The sequence below is a fragment of the Heterodontus francisci genome, chromosome 43 (genome assembly GCF_036365525.1).
Source record: "Heterodontus francisci isolate sHetFra1 chromosome 43, sHetFra1.hap1, whole genome shotgun sequence".
NCBI lineage: Eukaryota > Metazoa > Chordata > Chondrichthyes > Heterodontiformes > Heterodontidae > Heterodontus > Heterodontus francisci.
Genome location: NC_090413.1, coordinates 20052880 through 20079699, shown reverse-complemented (window position 1 = coordinate 20079699; position 26820 = coordinate 20052880). Strand labels below are relative to the sequence as shown.

At 44.6% G+C, this 26820-nt stretch overlaps 2 protein-coding genes across 9 annotated transcripts in view; one reads left to right on the top strand and one right to left on the bottom strand.

Moving 5' to 3' along the window:
- Nucleotides 1–462: 462 nt before the first annotated feature.
- Nucleotides 463–25081, bottom strand: LOC137355682 (dynein light chain Tctex-type protein 2B-like). 3 transcript variants are annotated; one of them, XM_068021108.1, is made up of 5 exons: nucleotides 24710–25081; nucleotides 3965–4159; nucleotides 3157–3270; nucleotides 3006–3068; nucleotides 463–1507 (listed from the first exon to the last, which is right to left on the bottom strand). In XM_068021108.1, the coding sequence occupies exons 2-5, from the start codon at nucleotides 4076–4078 to the stop codon at nucleotides 1160–1162; spliced, it is 639 nt and encodes a 212-aa protein (XP_067877209.1). In that variant the 5' UTR covers nucleotides 4079–4159; nucleotides 24710–25081; the 3' UTR covers nucleotides 463–1159. The 3 variants fall into 3 exon arrangements, with proteins under 3 accessions (XP_067877209.1, XP_067877212.1, XP_067877210.1); XM_068021111.1 differs by having other exon boundaries at nucleotides 24855–25081; XM_068021109.1 differs by lacking the exon at nucleotides 24710–25081 and adding an exon at nucleotides 6409–6473.
- Nucleotides 24447–26820, top strand: part of LOC137355680 (dedicator of cytokinesis protein 7-like) — a 158298-nt gene continuing 155924 nt past the window's right edge. For all 6 annotated transcript variants that reach the window (XM_068021107.1, XM_068021106.1, XM_068021105.1 and 3 more), the window contains exon 1: nucleotides 24447–24564. In XM_068021107.1, coding sequence (XP_067877208.1) covers nucleotides 24518–24564 — 47 coding nt within the window. In that variant the 5' untranslated portion in view covers nucleotides 24447–24517. The remainder of the gene's footprint in view (nucleotides 24565–26820) is intronic.

The window sequence follows — 26820 nt, the reverse complement described above, 5'->3', positions numbered from 1 at the left end:
ATGAGATGAAGAAGAATTTCTTTACTCAGAGGGTGGTGAGTCTGTGGAATTCTCCACCCCAGAGGGCTGTGGAAGCTCAATAGTTGAGTATGTTCAAGACAGAAATTGATAGATTTCTGAATACTAACAATATCAAGGACTACGGGGATAGTGGGGAAAAATAGCGTAGAGGTAGATGATCAGCCATGATCTGTTTGAATGGCAGAGCAGGCTCGAGGGGCCTACTCCTGCTTCTATTTCCTATGATCTTTTTACTGAGCTGTCGCAACTTTCAAACTGCACTCTGACTGCTGGCTCAAAATGAAGTTTGTTCAGACAGGCAGAGACGCGGGTTGGCGCTACATACAATGGGCTTTCTGACCCATTATGAGAGAAACCCTGGAATGAGATAGGTTGCAATCAGAAGCAGAAAGCTCCTCCCTCCCACTCCTCCCTCCATCCCTGCCGTCCCCAATCCCCCATTCCAGCCTGCGGTTCAGCACCCTCGTCAGAACACTTGCACTGCTTCATTTTCATTTTGATGACAAGTGAGATATCAAAGGAGTTCAGAAAATGGAGGGGGAACAGGAGGAGGCCATTCAGCCCCTTGAGCCTCTTCTGCCATTCAATTAGATCATGGCTTATCTGGATTCCCAAGTCCATTTACCCACCTTGGTTCCATAACCCTTAATACTCTTGCCTAAAACAGAAATCTGTCAATCTTGGGTTTTGACATTTCCAACTGTCACCACCTTCTTGCCATTCTCATCCTTTTTGGGGGAGAGATTTCCAGATTTCCACTCGCCTTTTTGGAACAACTACTTACATTTATATAGTGCATTTAACATTAGCAACATCCAAGCAATTGAAGGAGAAATCAGGAAAGATGACCAAAAGCTTAATCAAAGACGTAGGTATTTCAGATCATCTTAAAAGAGGAGAGGTAATGAGGCAGAGAGGTCTAGGGAGGGAATTCCAGAGCTTTTTTTTTTTAAACAGCCTAGCTCTAATTTTAATATTATGCCCCCTTGTTCTGGACTCCCCATCAGAGGAAATAGTGTCTCTCTACCTACCCTTAAGTGTCTCAATTAGATCACAGCAATCTTCTATACTCAAAAGAGTACAATCTTAATCTATACAATCAGACCTCATAATTTAACCCTTTTAGCCCAAGAGCTGCTTATTCGTGGTACAAGGCAAAGACGCTGGCCACACAGAACATGGTGCCGCTCTCGTAACAGTGTGAAACAAAGGTGTCGGCGTAGCAGTCCCAGAGAGCCCTGCTGGTCACCAGAGCATTCTCACTACTCCTCTCGCCCAGTGTCACGATGCACACCAGCTTGTATCTGGGCGGCAGCCTCCCCTTCGCAAACTCCTTAATTTCGTCGCTCATCTCTTTCGAGAGTCGACCAGCGAGAGCAGGACTGTAGGCGACACCCCTCAGCTTGCCCGGCAAATATTCCTCCAGGAACTCCCGTACAAGGGAGGTGCTGAATCTCTGTTGGGGATTCGAGGAAACCGGTGGCACCTGAAAATGGAGAAGATAGCCAAGGGGTAACGTTCTGCGGCATTCAGACAATTCCATCATTAGTTGCATTAATATTGTAACAGGAAGCACTTTTTCACACAAAGGGTGATGGAAATCTGGAACTCATTCCCCCAAAACGCTGTGGATACGGGGGGGGGGGGTACAATTGGAGCCTTCAAGACTGAGATCAATAGATTTTTGTTGGGTAAGGAATATGAGCAAAGGTGGAGAAATAGAATTGAGGTAAATATCATCCATGATCTAAATGAATGGCGGAACAGGCTGGAGGGGCCGAATGGTCAACTCGTGTTCCTATTGACTTTTTATTTTTTGCTTACCCAGGTGAGGGATGGTCATTCTCAGTGATCGAATAATTTCACTTTGCCCCATTCTCCTTCCTGTGTCAACATCAAGCAGTTCCAGGGTAGACTTATAGCACGGGTTAGGTGCGGTGTAAACCCTGTATACTCAGACTCCCAACCTCAGAGAGTGTCCCCTATCTGCGCACTATTTTCATTCTGACATCCTGCGTCAGCCGTAGCTCAGTGGGTAGCACTGTCACCTCTGAGTCAGCAAGCTATGTTTACCAGTGCCACAAACAGAGACTTGAGCGGTAATGAGGGAGTGCTGCACTGTTAGGAAACCGAGGACCTGTTCGGGTGGATTTTGAGGACAAACAGGGGAGCTGTCTCTGGTATCCCAGACAATATTTATCACTCAACCGCCACCTAAAAGATAGATCATCTGGTTATTATCTCATTGTCGTTTGTGGGGTCTTGCTGTGCGCAAATTGGATGCCACGTTTCTAATGACAACACTTCATAATTAGCTGTAATGTGTTTTGGTGTTGTGAAAGGCACTATATAAAACTCCAGCTTTCTTTCTTTTCAACGAGCAACAGCAATGAGTTCACACCCATGCTTCTCAACGTGGCCATTGGACTGCTTGGTGCCAGCTATGCTGTTGGCACTTAGAGGCTTGATGCTTCTCCCAGAGAGGGAGAGGTGCTCATAGGAAGAGCTATCACATTCCAGGGCCTGCACATCCTGTAGGATTGCCAACAGTCCAGAATTGGCCTGGAGTGTCTAGGAGTTAAAGAGTATTCTCCTGAGCAACCATTGGAGAAAATTATAGGGGAATTAAAAAGAACATAGTGCGCTTTTTTCACTTCATTTAACACTCTGCTTATTAGTTATAAAAATTGAGATGGGAAAAAAAGGCTATTTGACTGATTAAGAAACATCCAATCAGGTGGCAAAGAGTCTTGTTGCTTTCCAATTGGCTTGGGGAGGCGGGGCACTGTTAGTATGGATGTGTTGGCCAACCAATGGCAAGAACCTGGGGGCGGGGCAGTTGGAGGCAGAAGGTCATGTGATAAAAGGAATACATTTAACCAGAGCTGGCAACCCTACCCTCCTGACAATGGTTAATGTAACAGCAATGACAGAGGAGGGAGAGGATTTCTAGCACTCCTACTGAGAGTGAGAACATTACAGACCTGTTCATTTATAATCTTGGTGACAGCTGGTATCTTTGCAGCTAGCTTCAAAGCTGTTCTTTCCTTCCAATGTGAAAACAAAGAAGATTAGTTCCTTGGGTTTGATGGAGAATTTGGAATTCTTCAACATCAAATGTGCATTTTCAATCACCTTCAAATTCTTCGTCAGTCTCCTGGCAACGAGAATCCCACTGAAGGTGAAGGAGGGACGATGTGCCTCACTTAAAATATTCCCCAGTGAAGCTCTCCCTTTCACTGCTCCAAGCTGAAAAAGATTGGAGGGAGTTAAAGAATTAATTTCAGCCTGTGATTAAGGGAGGAATGGCCTAGGCCAAGGTTGAAGTCTCTAACCAGACCCTGTTCAAGGAGGGAGTGAGAGAGTCTCTCACTAGACCCCTTTCTAAGTGGGAGTGTTTGAGTCTCTAAAGAGGCCTGTTGTAAAAGTCAATGATATAATGTTGATTATGAAAGGTTTTGGTAGATTAAGGAGAAACTGTTTCCATTCGACACAAATTTAGGATCATTGGCAAATGAAACAAAGAATTGATATTTTTTTTAATGTGAATTTTCTGATCTGAAATGCACTGCCTGAAAGGGTGGTCGAGGCAGATTTAATAGTAGCTTTCAATGGTAGCTATGGACGTGAAAAGGAAAACTTTGCAGGGTATGGGAAAAGGGCAGGGGAGTGGGACTAATTGGATAACTCTTTCAAAGAGCTGGGCCGAATGGCTGCCTTCTGTGTTGGATGATTCAATGATTTTAAGTATCTACCACACTAGGATGGTGCGAACAACCCTTTTAGGGAACTTCATCCTGAAACAGCTCTTCTCAACCTCTTGGTTGCCAAAGTGGGATGAACACCAACCTGGGAGCAGCTGAAGATTCAGGCCATGAGGAAATGTCAGGGAAACAAAAGAAAAATTAATAACTTATAAATGAGCAGCTGTGCTGTGTTTTACCTCAATTATTGCTTTGCTTGGTGAATGAAGGCTATTGGTTCTTGCTCTGCTTGAGATAGACATTCTTTCCCCTGTACCTCTGGCAGGAACCAGGCTCTCACTCCTTCTGTCCATGTTGGGCTATGTGAAACTCAGGGTCCGCACAGTGCTGGAGCTACTGATCAGATACTTCAGATACTTGCTCGTAGCTTGTTACTGGGACAGAAGAAACAGTGGATTCAATAACTCCATCGCACAACAAACTTACCCACTTGTCTGTTGGTTGACCCATTGCCTGTGTTGATCTGCAGATGTTCAAATCGTAGCTTAACTTAGAGGGTTTGTTGTTTCAAATTACTTCTACATATTGACAACAACTTGCATTTATATAGCATCTTTAACGAAATAAAACGTTCCAAGGCACTCCAAAGGAGCGTTATAAAGCAAAATATCACACCAAGCCACATAAGGAGATATTAAAACAGATGACTAAAAGCTTAGTCAAAGAAATGGGTTTCAAGGAGTACCTTAAAGGAGGAAAGAGAGATATAGAGGCAGAGAGATTTAGAGAGGGAATGCCAGAACCTGGGGCCTGGGCAACTGAAGGCACAGACACTGACGGTGGAGCAATTAAAATCGGGGATGCACAAGAGGCTAGAGTTAGAGGAGCGCAGATATTTCAGAGGGTGTGGGGCTGGAGAAGATCACAGAGATAGGTGAGGTCATGGTGGGATTTGAAAACAAGATTGAGAATATTTAAATTGAGGCAGTGCTTAACCCGGCCAAGATAGTGCAGATAATACTGAAATTGCACTATGGAGGGAATAACATATCTGAAACAAGAGAGCTTTGTCTTCTGCAGCCTTCCTGATAGATTTTTTAAATATATATGTATTTGTTTCTGGAATGTGGACAGTGCTTACAAAGCTGTATCTTTATTGTCTGTCCTTCGCTGTCCTGAGAAGGTGGTGATGGGCCTACTCCTGAAACTGGTCCAAGTGGTGATGGTGCTACCACGATGGTGTTAAGAAGGGAATTCCAGGAATTGGACCCGGTGCCCATGAAGGAATACTGATGTGCGTCCAAGTCAGGGTGCGTGGGTGACTTGGAGCTGATGGCGTTCCTGTGACATTGCTGTCCTCATCCTTCTTGGTGGGAGAGGTAGCAGGGCTGGGAGGTGCTGTTGAAGTAACCTTAGTGAGTTGCTGCAGTACACCTTCTGGCGCATCTATGGTGGGGGAAGGGCGAGGGGGGTGGTTCTGTACGAGTAGAGTTTATGTAAATAAAGTGAGTAAAATGAAAATTATTTCTAGGAATTGTTTCTCTAACAATAAAAGTTAGGTATTTACTCTTTGTACAACCGATATCACAAAAACAGATTATCCAGTCATTATCAAATTACTGTTTATGGGAGCTTGCTGTGCATAAATTGGCTGTCACGTTTCCTACATTACAACAGTGACTACACTTCAAAAGTACCTCCTTGGCTGTAAAGCACTTTGGGACGTCCTGAGGTCGTGAAAGTTGCTATAGAAATGCAAGTCTTTCTTTCTTTGCCTGACGTTCAAATCGTAGCTTAACATAGAGGGTTCATTGTTTCAAATTACTTCTACATATTGACAACAACTTGCATTTATATAGAATCTTTAACGTTCCATGACACTTCATGATAAAATGGTGTGGTAAAACTCTTCAATCAAAATAAGCAGTAAAATTATGTCGTTCTGCTCATGTTGTCGCACAAGGAAATGAAAAATGTATATAGGTTAAAGCAAGGCAGGTGCAACGAAGGCCTTGGGCTGATAGTTCATTATGTCCCACAGCAATGAGCTGGCATGCTAAGCTCCATTGTGCAGTGCTTTTTTCCTCCTCCAGTCTTTGTCCCTCCTCTGCTGAAGGCATTAACTCTCATCGTATTAAGTGCTGGCAGGCCATTCTGCTGCAGGGGCATCACAGACAAGCCCAACACTGTTCTCACCCAATAAATGTGCTTACGTATTCTCCCAGTGGGAGTCACAGGATAGCAGTCAGGAATAGGTAGCCTTTGTGTGGTTCCCTGTTCCAACACAAGGGATCGGTAACCAAATATGGTGCTGAAGTCAGGTAACTCAGCACAGATCTGGGGAGCTTCTTGGTCTATAGTCCTCAGGCATTGATGCTTTAACTGTTAGCATGCTATTAGTTCTGGCTCTATCTGGACTGAGCCTTCGTACATGTCCAGCAGGACTTGTAAATGCATCATTCTTTCACCGTAGCTGGGTCAAAATGCTGGAACTCCCTAGTTAACAGGACTGCAGTATCACGTTCACCACGGGGACTGCAGCAGTTCAAGAAGAAGGCTCACCACCACCTTCTTAAGGATAACCCGGGATGGGTAATCATTGCAGGTCTTGGCAGAAACGCCTATAACAACACAAATGAATTTTCAAAAAACTTGCTGAATCTATAGAGATCAGAGCTCTTACCTTATGCTCCAGCGCAAACTGGTCAAAGCCCACCTGAGCTTGTACTGATTCCTGAAGATTCCACTATATAAACACAGTTCGAGGCTTCAGTGATTGAGTTCCGATGAAGTCAGGCTAGCAAACTGCAATGCTTATCTGCCCTTTTAAGATTAATGCACTGTACTCAGGACCAGCATCACAATGCGCCAATCGGGAACATGAAGTTTTTAGATAAGATTCTGGACTAGAATGCTGTGTGGGATCTCAGTTCCAATCAGTGTTAGGCTGAGGAGGGGAGGAAAGGAGCGGCACTGAGCGACACATGAATCCATGAACAATATCTTAAAAGTAAATGTTTACTGTAAGTGTTGTTAACAACTTTAGTAATTGGAAGACAATCCATCAGTGACTGAACAGGATGAGACAGAGGCCTTGTTGGCATCTGTCAAGCATTCAAACCCCAGTTAAAAGTAAATATTTAAACTCTTTGAAAGCAAAAACTTCTTAAGTTATGGGGCAATATAGTTGAACAACCAAAGTTACAACAGTCACCTCATTATTCAACTGAACTGTGATTACAGCTCTCAATGAAAGACAAAGCCACCGATAAGGTACTGGATTTCAGGGTCAGCCACTGCTCAGAAATTAAACACTGGAACCAAGTAAATACCTTGTATTTATTTGGAAGTTGTACTCCGCTGAGTCATCACATCATTGTATGAGTTATTTAGAGTGACACCTTTACACTTAGTGTACTGTAACTAATACACACTCAGTCCTCACCAACAAGCGCGAGGAGCTCATGGACTTCTTTTCCACACAGATTGAGAACATTTGGTCAGCTGCCTCTACTTACCCCCTCCCACATGCACTCCCCACCCACCCTTAGCCACCCAGTCAAACTTCCCTCCAGGCTCCCCCTTGGCTCAGCTCAAAGGTTATTGCAGAAAATAAAATCTCATGGTATTAGGGGGTAACATATCGGCATGGAAAGAAGATTGGTTAGCTAACAGGAAACAGAGAGTAAGCATAAATGGGTCATTTTCTGGTTGGCGAGATGCGACAAGTAGTGTGCCACAGGGATCTGTGCTGGGGCCTCAAATTTTTACAATTTATATAAATGACTTAGATAAAGGGACCGAAGGTATGGTTGCTAAATTTGCCGATCACCCAAAGATAGGTAGGAAAGTAGCTTGTGAAGAGGACATAAGGAGGCTACAAAGGGATATAGATAGGTTTAGTGAGTGGACAAAGTCCTGGCAAATGGAGTATAACGTGGGAAAGTGGGAAATTGTCCACTTTGGCAGGAAGAATAAAAAAGAAGCATATTATCTAAATGGTGAGAGATTGCAGAGCTCTGAGATGCAGAGGGATCTGGGTGTCCTAGTGCATGAGTCACAGAAGGTTAGTATGCAGGTAAAGCACGTAATTAGGAAAGCTAATAGAATGTTATCATTTAACACAAGGGTAATTGAATACAAAAGTAGGGAGTAAAAACAAGAAATGCTGGAACCACTCAGCAGGTCTGGCAGCATCTGTGAAAAGAGAGGTTATGCTTCAGCTATATAGGACATTGGTGAGACCACATCTGAAGTACTGCATACAGTACTGATCTCCTTATTTAAGGAAGGATGTAAATGCATTGCAGGCAGTACAGAGAAGGTTTACTAGACTAATACCTGGAATGGGCGAGTTGTCTTATGAGGAAAGATTAGACAGGTTAGGCTTGTATCTGCTGGAATTTAGAAGAGTAAGAGGCGACTTGATTGAAACATTTAAGATTCTGAGGGGCCTTGACAGGGTGGATGTGGAAAGGATGTTTTCCCATGTGGGAGAATCTAGAACTAGGGGTCACTGTTTAAAAATAAGGGGTCACCCATTTAATGCAGAGATGAGGAGAAATTCTTTCTCGCAGAGGGTCGTGAGTCTCTTCCTCAAAAGGCAGTGGAAGCAGAGTCTTTGAATATTTTTAAGGCAGAGGTAGACAGATTCTTGATAAGCAAGGGGTGGAAGGTTATCGGGTGTAGGTGGAAATCTGGAGTAATCAGTTCATGCCATGAACTTATTGAATGGCGGAGCAGGCTCGAAGGGCTGAGTGGCCTACTCCTGCTCCTAATTCGTATGTTTGTACGTATGTTCGTATGTAGCCTGTTTCTACCTCCTATCTCCCCATGTGCCCTTCCTGATCTTAACTCGTCTGTGACATCCGCCTCTTACCCTCACGTCCCAAGTCCCACTAAAATGATGACCACTCAACTTCCCTTCCTGGCCCTCATGCTAAGTGCTCCTCTCTCCTAACATACTGTCACCTCTCCTTTTCAAAACTGTCATCATCACCCTCATGAAAAACAAACTGCCCTCAACTGCTTTGTGTCTGCAATCTACATCTTCAAAGTCCATTTCCTTTCCGACCTCCTTACATTCCCTTGAGGCACAAAAACCCAACAGGAAAAGTGATCCAACTGTGGCTAACAAGAGAAATTAACGGTTGTATTAGATCAAAGGAAGAGGCTTATAAAGTTGCCAAAAAAAGTAGTAGGCCTGAGGATTGGGAGCATTTTAGAATTCAGCAAAAGAGGACCAACAAACTGATAAAGGGAAATTAGAATATGAAAGTAAACTGGTGAGAAACAAAAAAAAACGGACTGTAAAAGTTTCTATAGGTACGTAAAAAGGAAAAGATTAGCAAAGACAAATGTGGGCCCATTACAGGCAGAGACATGAGAATTTATAATGGGGAATATGGAAATTGCAGAGAAACTACACAAATACTTTGTGTCTCTCTTCATGGAGGAAGATACAAAAACCTTCCAGAAATACTAGAGAACCATGGGATTGGCAAGAATGGGGAACTGAAATAAATTATTAGTAAAAAAGTAGTCCAGGAGAAGTTAATGGGAGTGAAAGCTGATAAATCCTTTGGACCTGGTGATCTACAACACAGAGTGTTGAAAGAGGTGGCTGTAGAGATAGTGGATGCATTGGTGGTCTTCCAAAATGCTATAGATGCTGGAATGATTCCTGCAGATTGAAAGGTAGCAAATGTAACCCCACAATTTAAGAAAGAAGGGGGAAAGAAAGTAGTCGGGGATATGCGAGAATCTTTAATTATAAAGCATGTGATAACTGGACTCTTAGAAAATAATGGTAGGATTGGGCAGAGTCAACATGGATTTATGAAAGGGAAATCATGTTTGACAAACCTGTTGGAGTTTTTTGAGGATATAACTAGCAGAATAGATAAGGGGGACCCAGTGGATGTTGTGTCTGGATTTTCAGAAAGCTTTCGCTATGATCCCACACAAGAGATTAGTAAATAAAATTAGAGCACATAGGATTGGAGGTAATATACTGGCATGGATTGAGAATTAGTTAATGGAGAGAAAACAGAGAGCAGGAATAAACGGGTCATTCTCAGGTTGGCAGGCTGTGACTGGTGAAGTACTGCCAGGATCAGTGCTTGGGACCCAGTTATTCACAATCTATATCAATGATTTGGGTGTGGGGACCAAATGTAATATTTCCAAGTTTGCTGATGACACAAAACTAGGTGGGAATGTGAGTTGTGAGGAGGTTGCAAAGTGGCTTCAAGGGGATTTAGGCTGGTTAAGTGGAGTGGGCAAGAACATGGCAGATGGAATATGGTGTGGAAAAATGTGTCGTTATCCACTTTGGTAGAAAAAACAGAAATGCAAAGTATTTCATAAATGGTGAGAGATTGGGAATTGTTGATGTCCAAAGGGACTTGGGTGTCCTTGTTCATAGTCACTGAAAACTAACATGCAGGTGCAGCAAACAATTGGGAAGGCAAATGGTATGTTGGCCTTTATTGCAAGAGGATTTGAGTACAGGAGTAAAGATATATTGCTGCAATTGTATAGAGCCTTGGTGAGACCGCACCCGAGTATTGTGTACAATTTTGGGCTCCATACCTAATGAAGGATATACTTGCCAACGAAGGTTCACCAGACTAATTCCTGGGATGGTGGGATTGTCCTATGAGGAGAGATTGAGAAGGCTGGCCCTGTATTCTCTGGAGTTTAGAAGAATGTGAGGTGATCTCATTGAAGCATACAAAATTCCTACAGGGCTCGACAGGGTAGATGCAGGAAGGATGTTTCTCTTGGCTGGGAGGTCTAGAACCAGAAGACACAGTATCAGAATAAGGGGCAGGCCATTTAGGACTGAGATGAGGAGGAATTTCTTCACTCAGAGAGTGGTGAATCTTTAGAATTCTGTACCCCAGAGGACGGTGGAGGCTCAGTTATTGAGTATGTTCAAGACAGAGATCAATAGATTTCTAGATATTAAAGATATCCAGGGATATGGGGATAGTGCGGGAAATTGGCATTGAGGTAGAAGATCAGCCATGATTTAGTTGAATAGCGGAACAGGCTCGAGGGGCCGAACGGCCTACTCCTCCTATGTTCCTATGTACGTGTTGTTGCCTCCCAAATCCATGTTTATCTTTTCCACAACACCACCTTTGAATCTCTCCAATCAGATTTACACCCTTTCCACAGCATGAAATGGCCCTAATCAACATCACAAATCAAATTCCCTGTGACTGTGACCACGTCAAGTTCTGTAAATCCTTTTCCCCCCTCTGACCAAGGGGCACTATCCTTCCTCATCCTGCAGTCTTTGATCTCCTGCTGATTACCACCTACCGTCCCCTCTCAGCTGATGAATCAGTGCTTCTCCATGTTGAACATCAATTGGAAGAAGCACTGAGGGTAGCAAGGGCACAAAATGTACTCTGGGTGGGGGACTTCAATGTCCCTCACCAAGAGTGGCTCGGTAGCATCACTACTGACCAAGCTAGCCGAGTCCTAAAAGACATAGCTGCTAGACTGGGTCTGCGGCAGGTGGTGAGAGAAGCAACAAGAGGGAAAAACCTACTTGACCTTGTCCTCACCAGTCTACCTATCACAGATGCATCTGTCCATGACAGTATTGGTAGAGTGACCACCGCACAGTCCTTGTGGAGACGAAGTCCCATCTTCACATTGAGGATACCCGCCATCGTGTTGTGTGACACAACCACTGTGCTAAATGAACAGATCTAGCAACTCAAAACTGGGCATCCATGAGGCGCTGTGGGCCACCAGCAGCAGCAGAATTGTTTTCAACCACAATCTGTAACCTCATGACCTGGCACATCCCTCACTCTATCATTACCATCAAGCCGGGGGGCCATCCCTGGTTCAATGAAGAGTGCAGGAGGACATGCCAGGAGCAGCACCAGCAATGCCTAAAAATGAGGTGTCAACCTGGTGAAGCTACAACATGGGACTACTTGCATGCCAAACAGCGTAAGCAGCATGCGATAGGCAGAGCTAAGCAATCCCATAACCGACAGATCAGACCTAAGCTCTGCAGACCTGCCACATCAGTCATAAATAGTGGTGGACAATTAAACAACTAACAGGAGAAGGAGGCTCCAGAAATATCCCTGTCCTCAACAATGGGGGAACCCAGCACATCAGTGCGAAAAACAAGGCTGAAGCATTTGCATCCATCTTCAGCCAGAAGTGCCAAGTGGATGATCCATTTTGGCCTTCTCCTGAGGTCCCCAGCGTCACAGATGCCAGTCTTCAGCCAATCCGATTCACTCAACGTGATATAAAGGCCTGCTCAAGTTACATAAAAAAACCCGACTCGAACCTGACGGAACCACATCGGACCTGAGCCCGACGCGGCCCGAGTCCCTCCATTTGTCCCCGCGCCCGACGCGACCACCGCAATGTGCCCTTTACTTACCTTCTGACTCCCAATCTTCAGGAAGCTGCAGCATGAGCGTGATGACGTCATAAAGACGCTCACACACTCACTGCGCAGAGTCAGAGTTTTCCTGCTTGACGTCCCGGACTCGCAGCTCAAGTAAGTTTTTAACTTTTAACACTGACCTGCAATTCTTGCTGTGTGTGTCCAACCTGGACCCAGCTGGCCTGACCCGAGCCAGAAGGCCAGACCCAGAAGAGCGGCCTGACCCGACCCAAACCCAACACATGTCACCGGGTCCCGTCGGGTTCGGGTCGGGTAGCAGGCCTTTAATGTGATATCAAAAAACGACTGAAGGCACTGGATGCTGCAAAGGCTATGGGCCCTGACAACATTCCAGCAATAGTATTGAAGACCTTTGCTCCAGAACTTGCTGCACCCCTAGCCAAGCTGTTCCACTACAACTACAACACTGGCATCTACCTGGCAATGTGGAAAATTGCCCAAGTATGTCCTGTACACAAAAAGCAGGACAAATCCAACCTGGCCAACTACCACCCTATCAGTCTACTCTCAATCATCAGTAAAGTGATGGAAGCGGTTGTTAACAGTGCTATCAAGCGGCACTTGGTCAGCAATAACCTGTTCAGTGACGCTCAGTTTGGGTTCCGCCAGGGCTCACTATCAACATCCTGATCTCATTGCAGCCTTGGTCCAAACAAGGACAAAAGAGCTGAACTCAAGAGGTGAGGTGAGAGTGACTGCCCTTGACATCAAGGCAGCATTTGACCGAGTATGGCATCAAGGAGCCCTAGCAAAACTGAGGTCAATGGGAATCAGGGGTAAAACTCTCCATTGGTTGGAGTCATACCTAGCACAAAGGAAGATAGTTGTGGTTGTTGGACGTCAATCATCTCAGTCCCAGGACATCACTGCAGGAGTTCCTTGGGGTAGTGTCCTCGGCTCAACCATCTTCAGCTGCTTCATCAATGACCATCTCTCTATCATTAGGTCAGAATTGGGGATGTTCGCTGATGATTGCACAATGTTCAGCACCATTCGCAACTCCCCAGATACTGAAGCAGCCCGTGTCCAGATGCAGCAAGACCTGGATAACATCCAGGCTTGGACTGATAAGTGGCAAGTAACATTTGCACCACACAAGTGCCAAGCAATGACCATCTCAATCAAGAGAGAATCTAACCATCTCCCCTTGATGTTCAATGGCATTACAATTGCTGAATCCCCCACCATCAACATCCTAGGGCTTACCATTGACCTGAAACATAACTGGACCAGCCACATAAATACTGTGGCTACAAGAGCAGGTCAGAGGTTAGTAATCCTGCGGCGAGTAACTCACCTCCTGACTCCCCAATGCCTGTCCATCATCTATAAGGCACAAGTCAGGAGTGCGATGGAATATTCTCCACTTGCCTGGATGGATGCAGATCCAACAACACTCAAGAAGCATTTCACCATCCAGGACAAAGCAGCCTGCTTGACTGGCACCTCATCCACCACCTTCAACATTCACTCCGTTCACCACCGATGCACAGTGGCAGCAGTATCTACCATCTACAAGATGCACTGCAACAACTCACCAAGACTCCTTTGACAGTGCCTTCCAAATCCGCAACCTCTACCACCTAAAAGGACAAGGACAGCAGATGCATGGGAACACCACCACCTGCAAGTTCCCCTCCAAGCCACATACCATCCTGACTCGGAATTGTATCGCCGTTCCTTCACTGTCGCTGGGTCAAAATCCTGGAGCCCCCTTCCTAACAGCACTGTTGGTGTACCTACACTCCAAGGACTGCTACAGTTTAAGAAGGCAGCTCACCACCACCTTCTCAAGGGCAATTAGGGATGGGCAATAAATGCTGGCCTAGCCAGTGACGCCCACATCGCATGAACGAATATAACTAAAATCCTTCTCGTCATCTGTCCAGTTTGGCAGGACTGCTCTCGTTTAGTTCCACACTTAACTGTTCGATCATAGCCAGAGCATCTCCAGCAATGGCTTCTCTTCCCACTTATTTTTCCACATCCGCATGCTGGCGGTTGGATAACGTCATCTACAGACATGAGGTCAGGTTCAATATGTACACTGACAACACCTAGCTCTACCTGCCCAGCACCTCTCTCAGCCCCTGCGCTGCCTTAGTGACATCAGACTGCTGGTCCAACATCCAGCCCTGGGTTAAGTGGTCATTTCTTCCAACTGAATACTGGGAAGAATGAAGCCATCACCTTTGGCCTCTTATCACTGATTCCAGGCTTGAGCTTCTGACCTCATATCCTCTCCATCTCAAAGACCTCCTACTTTAAAATCCATGACATTGCCGTCTCCACCCCTACTTTTTTTTAAATTATTGGTTCATGGGATGTGGGCGTTGCCGGCTAGGCCCGCATTTATTGCCTATCCCTAATTGTGGCACTGTAACCTACAATCCTTACTTCTGAGAAGACCATCCGAATGCTCTCCAACCGGCCACCCATGCTCCACATTCTATGAACTTCACCTCATCTAAAACATATCAAGTCCCACTCACCCATCACCTCTGTCCATCCTAAATTGTCGTCCAGTTCTCCAACAACTCTAATTTAAAATTCTTGTCCTCTTTCAAATTCCTCCATGGCCTCTCCCCTCCCTATCCCTGTATTGTCCTCCAGCCCTACATCCCCCCGATCTCATTGTTCTGCTGACTCTAGCATTTGGTTCCACAATTGGCGGCTGTTACTGGAGCCATTTAGGCTCCCATGCTCTGGAATCCATCAGAAAATGACCAGATAATCTCTTCTAGTGTCATTGGTTGAACCCATGTCGGGTTTTGAAGTCTGTGTCATTCATTTTGTGTGGACTACTGTGACGTAGTTAGGTATATTCCAAGTGTGCAAGAAGGTTAGTGTAAGTTTGGAAAATTGATTGTTTCAGACAGGCAGTGTTTAATTGTGAAATAAAAACAGGAAGTGCTGGAAATACTCAGAGGTCAGGCAGCATCTGTGGAGAGTTCTGATGCAAGGCCAACGATTTTCAGAAGTCATTGCGAACATGTTGTGTGGCAGGCTGGTGTGCAGAGTAGGTTCTTGGAATAATTTTGTGCTGAAATGTGCTAAGAAATAGGAGCAGGAGTAGGCCATACAGTCCCTTGATCCTGCTCCACCATTCAACACAATCAGAAATGATCCTTGACTTCATCTCCACTTTCCTCCCTGATCCCCATAACCCGTGATTTCCTTAGAGTCCAAAAATCTATTGATCTCAACCTTGAATATACTCAATGACTGAGCAGCCACAACCCTCTGGGGTAGAGAATTCCAAAGATTTTCAAACTCCTGGGTTAAGAAATTTGTCCTCATTTTAGGCCTAAAAGCTGATCCCCTTATCCTGGGACCATGCCCTTTAGTTAATCAAAACAATCCAGCCAAGGGAAACAGCTTCTCTGCATCCCTCTCAAGTCCTCTCAGAATCTAGTAAACCCTCATTGCACCCCTTCTAAAGCAAGCAATTGCTTCTTAGGTATGGAGACCAAAACTCCAAGTGTGGTCTCACCAAAGCCCTGTACAACTGCAGCAAGACTTCCTTACTCTTGTATTCCAAGCCCCTTGCAAAAAAGTCTAATATTCCATTTGCATTCCCAATTCCTTGCTTTACCTGCATATTAACTTTGTGTTTCATATATAAAGAGGCACCCAAAATCTCTCTGAGCACCTCCATTTAATTGTTTCTCACTATTTAAAAATATTCTGTTATTCTTTTCTTCCTACCAAAGTAAATAACCTCACATTTATTCACATTATGCTCCTCTGCTATATTCTTGTCCATTGATTTAACCTGTCTATATCCCTCTCCAGACCTTTTGTATGCCCCCTCAGAGTTTACTTACCCACCTAACTTTGTATAATCAGCAAACTTGGATATATTACACTTGGTCCCTTCATCTAAATCATTAATATAGATTGTAAATTACTGAGGCCCCAGCACTAGTAACAGCCTGCCAACCTGAAAATAATCAATTTATTCCTAATTGCTGTTTTCTGTCTTTTACCCAATCCTCTATCCGTGCTAAAATATTACAGTCAACCTCATGAGCTCTTATCTTGGATAACTGTATGACATCTCATCAAATGCCTTTTGAAAATCCAAATATATGACATCCACTGGGTCCCCTTTATTTATCCAGCTAATTACACGCTCAAAAAACTGTAATAGATTTGTCAAAAACAATTTCCCTTTCAGCCATGTTGGCTCTGCCTATGAAAGAGAAATCTGAAGAAAATGGTTTGTATATCACAATATAAGTTGTTAGACTATGTAGTTTGTTTTTAATAATTCATTCACCGGATGTCGGTGTCGCTGGCAAGACCAGCATTTCTTGCCCGTCTCCAATTGCCCTTGAGAAGTTGGTGGTGAGCCCCTTGTTACAGCAACAGTAGTTGTATATATAGAAGCTGGGCATTGTATGATGCAATGGCCTTGACAGTAAACATAAAGTAGCTACTTTCGGGTAATGTGCTTTCTTTTCGCAGCCACTGAAAGGGGAATGAATCACTGCTTAGAGCCACTCATTGAGCTGCTAGTTCCCTTCTGTCACAAGAGGGCGATATCTGCACGCTTTACATATTTCATCGCCCATTTACTTTTGGTGCCCTGTATGTTATTCCCTAGCTTTCTCTCGGTGTTTTCTCGATTAATATAATCTCTTTGGGTCGTGTGCTTTTTGCAGCTGAGACTGACCACAGGCCATTGCCATTGTTAAACTGTTGCTGGGAACCCTGTGCCACGGGCTGATAATGACTTAGTCTAAAGCTCCACTCCAGCAAAGATCCTACCCATAGTGGTTCAAACCTGTTTCTCTCTTTCATCATCGTCCAGTTTGTTAACTGTTTCACTGTAGAGTTTATTTAAAGGAGAGTCTGAGACCGAAACAATTTATGCTTAATACACAAACCACTTCTCCAGTGTGTATCTCAGCATAAAATTCGTCTAACAACCTACTTTATACACCAGCTGTTGCAACCTGACACACAACATGCATGTGCTGACTTTTGACGATCAAGCTAAGCCACATTTAAACACTCTCAGCCTGAAACAAGTCAACTTCTCTAGTCAACTTCTCTAGGCTTACACTAACCTTCTTGCACAGTTTGAATATATCTGACTACAACCCAATAGTGTACACACAGCGTATGTGACTGCACAACCTGACATGGGATCAACCAACAGTGTGAGCACAGTTTATTTGGTCACTATCACATAGCTGTTTGTGGGAACTTGCTGTGCGCAAATTGCCTGCTGCGTTTCCTACATTACAACAGTGACTACACTTCAAAACTATTTCATTGGCACCCCATCCACCACCTTAAACATTCACTCCCTTCACCACCAGCAGCAGTGTGTACCATCTACAAGATGCACTGCAGAAACTCACCAAGCCTCCTTCAACAGCACCTTCCAAACCCGTGACCTCTATTGGCTCAAAGGACAAGGGCAGCTGACACATGGGAACACCACCACCTGCAAGTTCCCCTCCAAGCCACACACCATCCTGACTTGGAAGTATATCACCGTTCCTTCACTGTCGCTGCGTCAAAATCCTGGAATTCCCTCCCCAACAGCACTGTGGGTGCACCTACACGAGATGGACTGGCGTGATTCAAGAAGGCAGCTCACCACCAGCTTCTCAAGTGCAATTTGTGATGGGCAACAGATGCTGGCCTTCCCAGTGATGCCCACATCCCATGAAAGAATTAAAAAAAAACGCTTTGGGGCGTCTGGTGGTCAGGAAAGGTGCTATATAAATGCAAGTCTTTCTTTCAATTCTACCATAGAACAACTGGGCTGGAATAGAATGCCAGGAGGTGAAATAGAGTGTCCAAGCTTTGCACTCGCATTTCAAGAAACTGTTGAATATAGCTCTATAACACAATTCAGTCAGTGTGTCATCCTCTGTCTAATACCTTCCAGTATGTGTGTTATGCTGGGTGTTAAAAAGAAAGGAAGAACAAACTTGCGTCTTTCACCATCTCAGGACGTCCCAAAGCGCATTACAGCCAGTTAAGTACTTTTGAAGTGTGGTCATCTTTGTAAGGGACGCAAGCCTAAGTTGCACAAGCGCAAAACTAGGTTAGATGTCAGGAGATACCTCTTTTCATAGAGAATCACTGACCTCTGGAACAAGTTGCTGGCTTGTGCAGTCAGTGTGGATTCATTGCAACATTCAAAAGGGTGGACAAATTCCTGAATGTGGTCTCCAGGAACACATTTGATCAACTTTGGCAGGGGGGGTGGTGGTGGGCAGAGAGTAACTGCCCAGCGATTCTTCCTACGTTGGCCTAAGGTTTTTTCCCTCAGTTATTTTGTCTCTCCTTGGAGATTGTGTGGCTGGAGTGAGGGGTTTGGGATCAGATGGGGTGATGACGTCTATCAGTCACACTATGCCCAAATAGGACAAGCTCAATGCACCCAGCTGTTCTTTTTCCTGTTCTAAGTTTCCATAGGTTAGTATTGCTGACAAAAATTGGTGTTTAGGCTTCTCAATAAAAAGGGTAAGGAACTCAGGAGCACAACTGGGACTAAGCCCCAGTCAGGAAAAGAAAGACTAGGATTTATATAACGCCATTTGTGACGTCACGACATCATAAAGCACTTTTCAACCAATTAAGTACTTTTTTGGAAGTGTAACTTAGGAAAAAACTATTTGTGCAGAGCAAGATCCCACAAACAGCAATGAGATTTTGACCAGATAATCTGTTCTTTAGTGATATCGATTGAAGTATAAATATTGACCAGGACACCAGGCTGCTCTTCTTTGAAATAGTGTCATGGGTTCTTTTACGTCAGCCTGAGAGGATAGATAGGCCGTTGGTTTAAAATCTCAATGAAAGATGGCACCTCCAACAATGCAGCACTCCCTCATGACTGCTATCATCCTAGATTTTGTGTTCAAGTCCCCTGAGAGTGCTACCCACTGAGCCACATAGGTTTCACAAGTGTCTTTTTAAAAAGTATATGACAGAAAATATTCGTTCACAATGTATTAATTATTTATATGATTTAACAACAAACTTTCTAATATAATTTTCTATAGATCTTGGGTTTGGGGATCAGTTCATACGGAGTCCTGAAAAACATCCAATTTTATTTACCTGTCTATAAGACATACGCTTCAAAATCTACCAAATAGACCTGTGAGCCTTACTTCGGTTGTGGGTAAAATGTTGGAAAAGGTTATAAGAGACAGGATTTATAATCATCTTGAAAAGAATAAGTTCATTAGCGATAGTCAGCACGGTTTTGTGACAGGTAGGTCGTGCCTCACAAACCTTATTGAGTTTTTCGAGAAGGTGACCAAACAGGTGGATGAGGGTAAAGCAGTGGATGTGGTGTATATGGATTTCAGTAAGGCGTTTGATAAGGTTCCCCACGGTAGGCTATGGCAGAAAATACGGAAGTATGGGGTTGAAGGTGATTTAGAGCTTTGGATCAGAAATTGGCTAGCTGAAAGAAGACAGAGGGTGGTGGTTGATGGCAAATGTTCATCCTGGAGTTTAGTTACTAGTGGTGTCCCGCAAGGATCTGTTTTGGGGCCACTGCTGTTTGTCATTTTTATAAATGACCTGGAAGAGGGTGTAGAAGGGTGAGTTAGTAAATTTGCAGATGACACTAAGGTCGGTGGAGTTGTGGATAGTGCCGAAGGATGTTGTAGGGTACAGAGGGACATAGATAGGCTGCAGAGCTGGGCTGAGAGATGGCAAATGGAGTTTAATGCGGAAAAGTGCGAGGTGATTCACTTTGGAAGGAGTAACAGGAATGCAGAGTACTGGGCTAATGGGAAGATTCTTGGTAGTGTAGATGAACAGAGAGATCTTGGTGTCCAGGTGCATAAATCCCTGAAGGTTGCTACCCAGGTTAATAGGGCTGTTCAGAAGGCATATGGTGTGTTAGCTTTTATTAGTAGGGGGATCGAGTTTCGGAGCCACGAGGTCATGCTGCAGCTGTACAAAACTCTGGTGAGACCGCACCTGGAGTATTGCGTGCAGTTCTGGTCACCACATTATAGGAAGGATGTGGAAGCTATGGAAAGGGTGCAGAGGAGATTTACTAGGATGTTGCCTGGTATGGAGGGAAGGTCTTACGAGGAAAGGCTGAGGGACGGGGTTGTTTTCGTTAGAGAGAAGGAGGACGAGAGGTGACTTAATAGAGACATACAAGATAATCAGAGGGTTAGATAGGGTGGATAGTGAGAGTCTTTTTCCTCGGATGATGATGGCAAACACGAGGGGACATAGCTTTAAGTTGAGGGGTGATAGATATAGGACAGATGTCAGAGGTAGTTTCTTTACGCAGAGAGTAGTAGGGGCGTGGAACGCCCTGCCTGCAACAGTAGTAGACTCGCCAACTTTAAGGGCATTTAAGTGGTCATTGGATAGACATATGGATGAAAATGGAATAGTGTAGGTCAGATGGTTTCACAGGTCGGCGCAACATCGAGGGCCGAAGGGCCTGTACTGCGCTGTAAGGTTCTAAAAAAAAAATACTGTCAAAACAGATTGGTGATGAGTAGTTCTGGTTTGCAGAACTAAAACTGGTGGCTAGCTATCCTGCATTAATCCTCCCAGACTCTCACTGCAAAATAAACCTCCCCTTTGCTTGTTAACTGTCCAATCCCTATTGTTGCATATTTGCCTTTAAGAGTGATGTCCCTTTAAGATCTTAGTATGCTAAAGAGCTGAGTACCCAGATGCAGTCAAGTGACTACACTCCAGTCTCACTCTGCTCCTGTAACACCAAGAGGCATGTCATGTAAATAGTTAGCTGTTAATAAACCTGTTTTGAAATCTTCTATCAACTGAACTCCACACATCTCATTTATGTTGCATCAGCCAACATAAAAAGCTTCTCATTATACCTATTCTAATGATACTTTGTTACTTAAAAACGAACAGAAGGAGGCCATTCAGCATCTCCAGACTCTTCTGTCATTCAGTCATTCAAGTTGGTGAGAACCTATATATTAACTCCATCTTTGTTTGGTTGGCCTTAGTATCCCTACCCAACAAAAATCTATCAATCTCAGTTTTGAAATTTTCAATTGATCCCCAGTCTCAGCATTTTTTTTCCAGGGAGTTCCAGATTCTCAGTGTGTAAAGAAATGCTCTCTGACCTCACCCCCGAATTACCGAGCTCTAATGTTAAGGTTACGCCCCCTTGTTCTGGACTCTTCCAGCAGCGGAAATCGTTTTTATATACCTTACCAAATTCCTTTAATCATCTTAAACACCACAATTATATCATACCTTAATCTTTGATACTCGAGGGAACACAACCCACGCCTATCCAATTTATCCTCATAATTTGACCCCTTTCAGCCCAATCAAATCCTAATTGTTGGGATGATCTACTTCCTGAACTCCCAGTTTGCTTGGTTGCTACTTGGAGTCCTTTCCAAACTTCACTTCAATCACTCTACACTGGAACTGGCCACCAATCAGATTACCCTCCTACCCACCCTCTCACCTGTGTATAGTGTGACAGGGACACTTCCACAGAAAATGGAAGAAAACAAATTCTTCACAAAGTCAGAAGTCTGTAACATTTTTGCAAACTCCACACCCTGAACAAAAAAGAATTCAGTTGAAAAGGCAACGTGTATATTCCAATGGAGGGTCTGCACTCAAAACATGAACTTGTTCTTTGATTGCTTGTGGTGTGTGGTGATAGGAGATTTTAATTTTCCCAACATTGACTGGGATTCACTTAGTGTTAGAGGTCTAGATGGAGCAGAATTTGTAAGGAGCATCCAGGAAGGTTTTCTCGAGCAGTATGTAAATAGTTCTACTCGGGAAGGGGCCATACTGGACCTGGTGTTGGGGAATGAGCCCGGCCAGGTGGTTGACGTTTCAGTAGGGGACTACTTTGGGAATAGTGATCACAATTCCGTAAGTTTTAGAATACTCATGGATAAAGATGAGAGTGGTCCTAAAGGAAGAGTGCTAAATTGGGGGAAGGCCAACTATACCAAAATTCGGCAGGAGCTGGGGAATGTAGATTGGGAGCAGCTGTTTGAAGGTAAATCCACATTTGATATGCGGGAGGCTTTTAAAGAGAGGTTGATTAGCGTGCAGGAGAGATATGTTCCTGTGAAAATGAGGGGTAGAAATGGCAAGATTAAGGAACCATGGATGACAGGTGAAATTGTGAGACTAGCTAAGAGGAAAAAGGAAGCATACATAAGGTCTAGGCGGCTGAAGAAAGACGAAGCTTTGAAAGAATATCGGGATTGTAGGCGCAATCTGAAACGAGGAATTAAGAGGGCTAAAAGGGGTCATGAAATATCTTTAGCAAACAGGGTTAAAGAAAATCCCAAAGCCTTTTATTCACATATAAGGAGCAAGAGGGTAACTAGAGAAAGGATTGGCCCACTCAAGGACAAAGGAGGAAAGTTATGCGTGGAGTCAGAGAAAATGGGTGAGATTCTAAACGAGTACTTTGCATCGGTATTCACCGAGGAGAGGGACATGACGGATGTTGAGATTAGGGACAGATGTTTGATTACTCTAGGTCAAGTCGGCATAAGGAGGGAGGAAGTGTTGGGTATTCTAAAAGGCATTAAGGTGGACAAGTCCCCAGGTCTGATGGGATCTATCCCAGGTTACTGTGGGAAGCGAGAGAGGAAATAGCTGGGGCCTTAACAGATATCTTTGCAACATCCTTAAACACGGGTGAGGTCCCGGAGGACTGGAAAATTGCTAATGTTGTCCCCTTGTTTAAGAAGGGTAGCAGGGATAATCCAGGTAATTATAGACCGGTTAGCCTGACGTCAGTGGTAGGGAAACTGCTGGAGAAGATACTGAGGGATAGGATCTATTCCCATCTGGAAGAAAATGGGCTTATCAGTGATAGGCAACATGGTTTTGTGCAGGGAAGGTCATGTCTTACCAACTTAATAGAATTCTTTGAGGAAGTGACAAAGTTGATTGATGAGGGAAGGGCTGTAGATGTCGTATACATGGACTTCAGTAAGGCGTTTGATAAGGTTCCCCATGGTAGGCTGATGGAGAAAGTGAAGGCGCATGGGGTCCAAGGTGTACTAGCTAGATGGATAAAGAACTGGCTGGGCAACAGGAGACAGAGAGTAGCAGTGGAAGGGAGTTTCTCAAAATGGAGACGTGTGACCAGTGATGTTCCACAGGGATCCGTGCTGGGACCACTGTTGTTTGTGATATACATAAATGATTTGGAGGAAAGTATAGGTGGTCTGATTAGCAAGCTTGCAGACGACACTAAGATTGGTGGAGTAGCAGATAGTGAAGGGGACTGTCAGAGAATACAGCAGAATATAGATAGATTGGAGAGTTGGGCAGAGAAATGGCAGATGGAGTTCAATCAGGGAAATGCGAGGTGATGCATTTTGGAAGATCCAATTCAAGAGTGAACTACACAGTAAATGGAAAAGTCCTGGGGAAAATTGATGTACAGAGAGATTTGGGTGTTCAGGTCCATTGTTCCCTGAAGGTGGCAACGCAGGTCAATAGAGTGGTCAAGAAGGCATACGACATGCTTTCCTTCATCGGACGGGGTATTGAGTACAAGAGTTGGCAGGTCATGTTACAGTTGTATAGGACTTTGGTTCGGCCACATTTGGAATACTGCGTGCAGTTCTGGTCGCCACATTACCAAAAGGATGTGGATGCTTTGGAGAGGGTGCAGAGGAGGTTCACCAGGATGTTGCCTGGTATGGAGGGCGCTAGCTATGAAGAGAGGTTGAGTAGATTAGGATTATTTTCATTAGAAAGACGGAGGTTGAGGGGGGACCTGATTGAGGTGTACAAAATCATGAGAGGTATAGACAGGGTGGATAGCAAGAAGCTTTTTCCCCAGAGTGGGGGATTCAATTACAAGGGGCACACGAGTTCAAAGTGAAAGGGGAAAAGTTTAGGGGGGATATTCGTGGAAAGTTCTTTACGCAGAGGGTGGTGGGTGCATGGAACGCATTGCCAGCGGAGGTGGTAGACACGGGCACGATAGCGTCTTTTAAGATGTATCTAGACAGATACATGAATGGGCAGGAAGTAAAGAGATACAGACCCTTAGAAAAAAGGCGACAGGTTTAGATAGAGGATTTGGATCGGCGTAGGCTTGGAGGGCCGAAGGTCCTGTTCCTGTGCTGTAATTTTCTTTGTTCTTTCTTTGTTATTGGGAATCTATTTTAAAGCTTCGTTGAGAGGGTGGGGTATCTGTTTGCCGGAGATGGCCGAGTCTCGCGGGCTGCCGGAGATGGCCGAGTCTCGCGGGCTGCCGGAGATGGCCGAGTCTCGCGGGCTGCCGAGTACCTCCGGAGATTGCCGAAGCGCTGAAAGGGTTGAGTCGCCGCTCGCGGTTCCTGTCCGCGAGACGATGGCCACATCAACCGAGCGCCGCGCTTTCGCTCAGAAAATTAACCGGTGAGTTCGCTTGAACCGTTTTCGGGGGAACTTTTATTCGCCGGCGGTAACTTTTTTTATCCCGTTAAAGGGTCGTCCTGAGGGCAAGGAAAGAGGCGCCGACAGATGGGAGTTTTAATTCAGTCACAGAAAGCCCGAAATTTACCTCAGAAGCTGAAAACAATGGGAATAGCGGAGGGAAGCGGGCCGGGCCGGGCCTGGGCGGGAACTGCGCCCGGGAGGCCGGCGCCATTGCTGGTCGGATCAGGGACCCTGGGCCGGCGGAGGTGTCAGACACCAGCCTCCTTTACCTGAGGCTGTCCTGGTTGCAGGAGCCAATCGGAAACATGTTGCTCCCACGGATGAGCCGTCCCTCTCATTCCTCTCCCTGTGTTTAGATTCGATTCAGGGGCTCCCCACCACCGTCTGTAGTGAAAATCGCGCCGGTTTTCTACGCTGTTGCTGGACGCAGGTGGAATTTTGTTCATTTCAGGAGGGAAAAGTGGCGGCAACATGTGCCAGCTGGTAGCCTGTTGAAGGGGAAGGTGACCAGCACTGCCCGGACTATGCTCCCAGAATAGATTTTATATCAGATTAAATGACGATTGAGGATATCAGTTTATTGTGATACCTGTTTGATCGAGTTTGAGTCTTCCTTTCTTCCCTAATTCTACCCTCCCCCCCCCTTCCTTTATCCCAATTCTTTCCTTTTTTTCTCTCCCAATTTTAACTCTCAACGTTGTGGATTCTAGTCCCACTCCAGAGTCTTGGGCACAAAATCTAGGCTGACATTCCCGGTGCTGTACTGAGGGAGTGTTGCACTGTCGGAGGTGCCATCTTTCGAATGAGATGTTAAACCAGAACTCCATCTAACCTCTCACGTGGCTGCAAAAGATCCCATGGCGCTACTTTGAAGAGCCGGGGGGGGGGGGGGGGGGGGGGTGTGTGTGGTTTCTCTCATGTCCAGGCCAATATGTATTCCTCAATGAACATTACACAAACAGAGGATCTGGTTATCACATTGCTGTTTTTGGGAGCTTGCTGTATGCAAATTGGTTGTTGTGAATCCAACAGTGACTACACTTCAAAAATACTTTGGGATATCCAGAGGTTAAGCAATGTTCTATATAAATGCAAGTTTTTTTTGTCTAATTTTTCCAATTGTTCCCCTCCTTTCCTCTTTCCAAAATTCCCCCACCCTTCCTTGGGCTACCAGAGTCCAGTCCCACCTTCTGGTATCCCTGAGGGAAGTTTCTATTTTCATTATGTGAATCTCTTGTCAGATGGCTATTCAACTGTTAGGAGCATCATAATCCAGACCAAATCTGTCCTCCCAGTCACACATGCATACTGCACTTTCCATCTGGGGTCACTGGTGAGTTACCAGGAAATGGGATCCTGGTGGATTTATCCCTCCCTTGCCCCTGCATGACAATTAGCCTTTCAGGCCAGGATTAGTGGACTCAAAATAAGATCATGGGCATTCCTGTTGGTCATGTTGACACTGGGAAGTGTTCATACACACACAGAGTCATCAGGCTAACTGGTTGTGTGATCTTTATTTGACACGTGGAAGAAACAAAGAACTTGGCTTGATATGCGACACTGAGCTACTTACAACGGACAGAAATGTTTTGAGGTTTTTTGAGTGATCGTGCAGTTACTATGGCTGTTGTGTAGGAGACCAGATTTATTTTCATTACAGAAAGAGATGATAATGAGATTAAACTGGAGATAATCTACAATGATTTGTTTGGAGATTTATTTCCTTTGAAGTTTTCTCACTCTTAATCAGCTGTGTTTTTCTGTTGAAATGAATAGACTTGTTCCAATGGTTTTGTTATTGCAAAGTATAGCATAAAAACAGGTCATTGGAGTGCTGAGTTTCTCTGGAGATGAAAACTGGTCGAAGGTTGAGACTAATCGATAGCAGAAGATGATTACAAGGTATTAAATTCATTCAGGTTCAGGAAACATCATATAATGTGTATGAACCCCTACTGTTTTATAACCATCACTCATTAAATTTCAGGCTGGAAGTTGCTGCCTGGTATTGATTACTGTTTAATACACTGAGTTTCTCTGGAGCACTTTATTCTGATTCTGGTCTGCTTTTCATCTGGGCAATGCTCAAATATGAGGAATAAGCAGCAGTTATGTTTCAGGTGGTACACTCCTCCCTATCTCCACCATTAGCAGCTCTGCCTTTAGCTTCCTTGACCCTAAGCTTTGTCCCTAAATATCTCTACCTCTGTTTTCCTTTAAGACTCTCCTTAA